Here is a 7,562-nt window from a genome sequence, read left to right on the forward strand (position 1 = left end):
CATCTTTTAAATGTCTCTAAAAACCCTTGAAGCTTAGCACACTAACAAATCAGCTGTGTAAGAACCTTAAAGGACTGTCTCGCTGGTACAGATGATTTTTGCATGCCTTTCATCAGATAAACAAGTGAATTACCAGAGTGCAGAATGATTCAATACTTTATAGATGTACACTGCCTGGCCAAAAAAAAAGTGGCCACCAAAAAAAAAAAATAAACACACACTCTAATATTTCGTTGGACCGCCTTTAGCTTTGATTACGGCACGCATTCGCTGTGGCATTGTTTCGATAAGCTTCTGCAATATCACAAGATTTATTTCCATCCAGTGTTGTCCATCCATTAATCTTTCACCAAAATCTTGCATTGATGATGGTAGAGTCTGACCGCTGTGCAAAGCCTTCTCCAGCACATCCCAAAGATTCTCAATGGGGTTAAGGTCTGGACTCTGTGGTGCCAATCCAAGTGTGAAAATGACGTCTCATGCTACCTGAACCACTCTTTCGCAATTTGAGCCCAATGAATTCTGGCATTGTCATCTTGGAATATGCCCGTGTCATCAGGGAAGAAAAAATCCATTGATGGAATAACCTGGTCATTCAGTATATTCAAGTAGTCAGCTGACCTCATACTGTTGCTGAACCTACACCTGACCAACTGCAGCAACCCCAGATCATAGCGCCGCACCCATGGGCTTGTACAGTAGGCACTAGGCATTACCCTGATGCGCCCATCACTCTGGAACAGGGTAAATCTGGACTCATCAGACCACAAGACCTTCTTCCATTGTTCCAGAGTCCAATCTTTATGCTCCCTAGCAAATTAAATCCTTTTATATCCGGTTAGCCTCACTGATTACTGGTTTTCTTAAGGCTACACAGCTGTTCAGTCCCAGTCCCTTGAGTTCCCTTTGCATTGTGCGTGTGGAAATGCTCTTACTTTCACTATTAATCATAGCCCTGAGTTCTACTGTTGTTTTTCTTCCATTTGATTTCACCAAACGTTTAAGTGATTGCCGATCACGATCATTAAGAATTTTTTTCCGGCAACATTTCTTCTTTGAAGATGATGGGCCCCCACTATCCTCCCAGTTTTTAATAATGCGTTGGACAGTTCTTAACTCAATTTTAGTAGTTTCTGCAATCTCCTTAGATGTTTTCTCTGTTTGATGCATGCCAATGATCTGACCCTTCTCAAACAGACTAACATCTTTTCCACGACCACGGGATGTGTCTTTCGACATGGTTGTTTAAGAAATGAGAAGCAACTCATTGCACCAGTTGGGATTAAATAACTTGTTGCCAGCTGAAAGATAATCGCTTATGCAGTAATTATCCAATATGGAGACTCGTACCTATTTGCTTAGTTAAATCCAGGTGGCGACTTTTTTTTTGGCCAGGCAGTGTATTAATTTACCATATTTTTATTCACAGAGTCCATAGTGAACCTCACAAGAGACATTAATTCACATAGTAGACGCAGGCTACACTTAGTTGCATTTGTGGGCGAAAGAAGTTGGTAACATGAATCATCGCTCTGACACACAAGCTGTTTGTACAGTATATTCAGTTCCATCCCAACAGGATTTTAACCCTTAGCTTTGTCATCAGTATTACATTATTCATTCAGTTTCTACTATTAAGAGGAAAGGGCAAGTGTAGATTTGAATCATACAATGTGGTGTATTGAAGAGAGACAGGAATAGAAAGTGGGCAGAGGAGAAACTGAAAATGCAAAAAGTTTTGCTTTCTCTGGCTGCTCATATACAGTGCCTCTGGAAAGTATTCACACCGCTTCGCTTTTTCCACATTTTGTTATGTTACAGTCTCATTCCAAAATGGATTAGATTCATTTTTTCCCTCAAAATTCTACACAAAATACCTCACAATGACAAAGTGTTTGTTTGAAAAAACAAACAAGCAAAAAAGTTTGCTTGATTTTTTTTTTGTTCATAAGTATTCACACTCTTTGCCATGGCACTCAGAATTGAGCTCAGGTGCATCCTGTTTCCATTGATCATCCTTCAGAGGTTTCTGCAACCTGAGCTGAGTCCACCTGTGGTAGATTCAGCTGATTGGGCATGCTTTGGAAAGGCACACCCTAGTTTATATAAGCCCTCACAGTTGACAGGGCACGTCAGAGCACAAACCAAGCCATGAAGTCAATTGTGTGTAGACCTCTGAGACAGGAGTGTGTTGAGGCACAGATCTGGGCAAGGGAGCAGAAAGATTTCTGCTGAATTAAATGTCCCAAAGAGCACAGTGGCCTCCATAATCTGTAAGTGGAAGAAGTCTAGAACCACCAGGACTCTTCCTAGAGCTGCCCGTCCAAGTAAACTGAATGATCAGGGTAGAAGGGTCCCCACAGACGCTCCCCATCCAACCTGATGGAGCTTGAGAAGCTCTGCATTGAAGGGTGGGAGAAACTGCCCAAAATTAAGTGTGCCAAGCTTACAGGATCACACTCAAAAAGACTTGAGGTTGTAATTGCTGCTAAAGGGGCTTCAACAAAGTGTTGATCACAGGGTGTGAATACTTAAGTACATATTATATTTTTGTTTTTTTATTTTTAATATATTTGCAAAAAAAATCAAGCAAACTTGTTTCACTTTGTCATTATGAGGGATTTTTATGAGGGACTGCAACAAACAAACAGCAAACAACAAAATGTGCGAAAAGAGAAGCAGTGTCAATACTTTCCGGATGCACTGTAAATATAGCTGCTGGAGACACAGTAAAAAACTGAAACTTACTGTAAATGTATTACTAGTATTTGCAAATAAAAAAAAAATAAAAAGCCTGACTACCAATCAAGTTTTCCCTGCACGATAGGCTAAACATTACAACTATTACAACTATTTCTCAGACAGTTTAAGACTGTAAAGAGCTCCTCCTTTGGATATGTAGATATCTATCTGTATAGATGCCAAAACAAACTGCAAGTATTATGAAAAATTCATGACAACAAAATGAAAAGGGCACCAGAGGGCGACATTAGACTGAGTGCTGTTTGCAAGGTGATTTGAAAGGGCAACACAGTCAGGTAATTTCCCTTTTGCCGTTTGGATCCTAGGTTTATCTGTTTCCATCCGGTCCTAGGTAAAAATTACAAAACAAAATAAATAAATAACCAAAATATGATATGCAATAACGCTCAGATCATTAAATTTTAAACATCCTCTTTCAGTTCAGCAAACAAATTAATTTTGGAGCAATAGTTGTTATGGAGACAGCCACCAGTTTCACACATTTTTCTGGGTGTTTGCTGCACGTGAACTTAATACATTTTTAAATGTCCTCATTCACTGAAGAAGCCACGGAGTGATGTTATACAAACATAAAAGAACATCACACGAAAAGAGTCCCTGATGAGGGTATTAAAGTACCACTGTTCACAGGCATCCACAGCCACACATCAGTCGTGGGATATCGCAGAAGTTCACTTTGTTTGAATTAGCTTGAACTGTCATAAAGAAAACTCACATGACTGATTCAGTTATCCACTTTATTCACTTTAACTGCAGAGCTGACTGACTAGCTCTGGGAGGGTTGTATTTGTTTTCATTATTAATTAATACCAGCACTGTCTGGCAATAACATGTGAGTCTCCTAGTTTGAGGTGTTAATCTAATACTACATGGATCAAACAGTTTTAAATGTCAGTGGATTTTAAACATTTTAAACATCAGTGGACATAATTTATCAAAAGTGAGGACAGAAAACATGGAGAACTTCTGTTTGTATAAAAAAATATAACGTTTTATTTCCAGCTACAAAGTGAAACATGTAACATTTTTGTCACACTTCTCAATAAAATAATAAAAAATACTGTTGACAAAAAATACACTATTGATACACTTCAAAGCACAGAACAAATTTGGCTTTTAAATTAACTTAAACTGTACAAATACATACACAATTTACACATCAACATTAAAAAAGGAATGAAATTACAATTCTTCCAGTCTTTTCTTCTATTTTTGTACAAAATAGACACTTTGTTCCTATAGATACTTGGTTTCTTCCTTCTGACCTGAATCAGCAATAGTCAACTTTTTTTTTCTTTTCTCAGTGCCGTGGCAAAGCCCACTGTGTTCCATATCTAACCCTAAACTCAGCACGCTGCTTGCTTTCTCATCCACATACTGCGCGGAAACTCTGACCTTTCGTCTATTCTGTGAGCAGAGTGAACAGCACAGACACAGAGACAAGGTCGACATTCAGGCCTGCACTAACAGATGCAAACACACACACACACTCACACACAAGAACACATTCAGACAGGGGAACACTGGCCTGCTGTGGTCTGCGTGCTCCATCTACAGCTGCTTAGAGTTTGCAGGTCTGGTCTGGGCTCGGAGGGTGGGGGGGGGACACATTAGACACCTCATTTGGAGAGGAGGTCATGGTTTAGATAAGGTATACAAACGCATACAGTAAAATGGACGGGTCTGTAAAAGGGATTTCAAGGGAAATGGGCAGAAACCTGACAGTAGGTTTGTCAAAAATAGAAGTTATAGTGCAGGAATCAGTTGGAGCTGCTTTGCAACCCTCTGTCTGAGTCTATGTGGCTGATGTGCACCAGCCATACAAAACTCACAGACACTTGAGTGTCTGGACTTCTTTTACAATGAGAAATCAACAAAATAAAACATAAACATATATACTGAGCTGCAAAATGAGATGGAGTTCTGTATTGTTTTCAAGTCATAAGCTGTGGTCGTCCTTCAGTGGCTCATGCCATGTCTCCCATCATCTTCTTGTAATACATGGACTCGAAGATGTCGTTCTCTCCGGGGCAGTTGTAGTGGCAGGCGCAGGACTTGATGAACATCATGTGCTTCTTCATGACCTGTCCATCGGGACATTTGAACTCCATGGGCAGGGTGGTGGTTCTGTGAGGGGTGCAGCAGCGGCCATCCAGGCAGACACCGCAGAACTTTGGCCTGTAGGACTTGGTGGTGGTGCAGCCAGAGATCTCAAACTTCATGGGCTTGGAGAGTCTGGGAGTACGGATGCACTTTTTTCCTTTCTGTAGGAAGAAAACAAAGAGAAAACAACTTCATTAGCATTAGCATTCTTTGGTTATTTAAAGGCTGAATTTGAACCTGTAGAGTTCTTGAAAGCAGTGGAGTTGAGCAAAGACTCACCCGAATACTCTGCTCCAGCTGGGACTCGCATGGTCTCACCATGCACAACCGGGTCTGTTTCTCCAGGCGGCATTCACGGTTGTCATTGGTAACCCTGGTGGAGATCCCAAGGCCACAAGTCTTAGAGCACGCACTCCATTCGGTAGTCTGAACCAGGCAGTTCTCCCTCATCATGGAGGGATCTGGGCCATAGGTCTCCTCCTCTCTGTAGGCTGCAAGCACAGGAGTAACATTGGATTAAAAAACATCCTGATTATGGCTCGCTTCTGTAAGACCAACTACAGTACCATGTGCTTAAAAACTATCTTCTGATATGGAAACGGAAACTAACTTACCAGCCAAAGCAGAGCCCATGAAGCTTTGTCTGTAGGGAGAATCACACTCCCACTCCTCGCAGCACTTCCCTGGCACCTTGACCCGTCTTGGCATGGGGCAGTCAGGGCTGGGCAGACGGACATCCATGGAGCAAAGAGGGACACAGCCCACGGCTCCGTCCAGACAGGTACACTGGTACTTGCAACTGCTCTGAAAAGTCTCTCCACTCTTGTACACCATGCCTCCAAACACACAGGTGGCTCCATCTCGAGCTGTGAGGAAAAGGACAAGGGAAAGGTTACGAATCGCTTTGTACACGACGGATGTTCAAGGCAGGTTTTGATGCAGAATAGAGAAAAAGTCATTGTAATGGCTCACCTGTGCAGACTCCTATGCGTCTGTTGATGGGTGCTCCAAAGTCACAATAGAGACCTTTGTGTGGGTCACAGAGATCTTTCTCAGTGCACAGCTCTCCCATCTGTTTGGCACACACCCTGCAGCAGCCACAGCCATCCAGCACCAGGCTCACTCCTGGGGGGCACTGAGGGGGAGTAGAGGGGCACGAACACTGGCTGCTGCACTCCTGACCTGCAGCCTGAGCACATGACACATACAGACACATGTTTAGTTATAAATCATTGCAGTCATAAAACCAGCACATGGAGAATGCAGTGCCTTCTAAAGTCAGAGCTTATGCCATGTTTTGATAAGGACAAAGTTCAAACACTCAATACATTGCTCATGTATTTAAAACCTGAGTGAAAAGAACAGCCTATAGTTATTTTTACTGTAATTTTGACTTACCATGTATGAGATCATGATGCAGATGAAAGGCAGCAGGATCATTTTCTTTATTCCAGCAGACATCTTTTCTTCCTTGTAGAAATCGATTCTAAATTTTCCTTAAGTCTCGCTGAGAAAGTCTTCCTTTAGCGTCAGAGTTTGAGCTTGAGTCACCTTTTATGATCAAGTTGATCTCTTGTCTTGTTTGTCTCGTAGCGTTTCTCTGCTGCTCCGGTCACAGTCTTTCTTTCTTACTCGGTCAAAGCTAGAGTTTAGCTTCGGTAGAGGAGTTGATCTGAGTTCTGACTGTAGAGTCGAGCTGCCTTTATACTCGCTGGCCCTCGGAGCACGTCACTGGGAGCTGAATGGAGAGCCAGCCCTGGACAAACATGGACATACTTGGCATTCTTTCCTCGCTTCCTGACCCCCACTCCAGACATCCCACATTCCTGCTGTCTGAAGGCAAGGCTCTGCAGCTCGGCCAAACAACACTGCCTCTCTCAGAGCGGCTTTCATCTGGAATGGGAGGTTAAGTCTGGTTAGAGGCCTGGGACCCCACACTGGGAATTCCTGAAGACTGACTTCACAAACAGACAGCCGGTACCTATAAATATTATTTTTTTAAAAAAAAAAAAAAAAAAAGAAGAAGAAGAAAGGAAAAAAAAAATCAGCACAGTTCAAAACGAAGGCACAAAGAGCTTTGTATGAAAGATTGAACAGCAGGTAGAAACTTGCATCAACTTGCAGTGATTAAATAAACTGATTGATGTGTAGCAGGTAGTTTAGACTTGGAAGCCACAACAGCAGCATCCCACAGACAGACTGTACTTAAGTAAATTAACAGCAAGCTATTGGGAGAGGAAATTCATTAACAGGTTATCTATCAAGGTGTACATTCCTGCACAGATACCTGGCAACTGCAGCAGTCTTTTGTACTTGTGTTGTTACATCTGGGACACTGTGGCGGCATTTTTGTGCACTGACATCAGTGGCTGAACTGCAGCTTTGAGCACTACCCATTAAACACATTGTGATCTCTTAGACATGAAAGAAGCAGTTCGATTACATCTTCTTGCTCCAGTCTTGTTGTTTGATATACAGATTATTTTACTGTTATGATTTTATTTGCTTTTATTTAGAAAATTACCGAATTAACAGTAGCAATACTACAGCATAAAAATACTCCAGAAGTAAAATTATGTCAATCTTATCAGCACATATTCTTTGGAAATATGGCCCTTGTGACTGATGTATTCATAAACATCCATCCATCCATTTTCTATACCGCTTATCCGTCAGGGTCGTGGGGGATCTGGAGC

The 7,562-nt window shown here is 41.9% G+C and overlaps 1 protein-coding gene across 1 annotated transcript; it reads right to left on the bottom strand.

Annotated features, from left to right (window-relative positions):
• Positions 1 to 3,732: 3,732 nt before the first annotated feature.
• On the bottom strand, positions 3,733 to 6,560 carry ccn2a (cellular communication network factor 2a). The gene is made up of 5 exons (XM_046373800.1): positions 6,265 to 6,560; positions 5,839 to 6,055; positions 5,481 to 5,732; positions 5,146 to 5,357; positions 3,733 to 5,027 (listed from the first exon to the last, which is right to left on the bottom strand). The coding sequence occupies exons 1-5, from the start codon at positions 6,325 to 6,327 to the stop codon at positions 4,731 to 4,733; spliced, it is 1,041 nt and encodes a 346-aa protein (XP_046229756.1). The 5' UTR covers positions 6,328 to 6,560; the 3' UTR covers positions 3,733 to 4,730.
• Positions 6,561 to 7,562: the final 1,002 nt, after the last annotated feature.

Source organism: Scatophagus argus, chromosome 19, assembly GCF_020382885.2.
Source record: "Scatophagus argus isolate fScaArg1 chromosome 19, fScaArg1.pri, whole genome shotgun sequence".
In the NCBI taxonomy this organism is placed as follows: domain Eukaryota; kingdom Metazoa; phylum Chordata; class Actinopteri; family Scatophagidae; genus Scatophagus; species Scatophagus argus.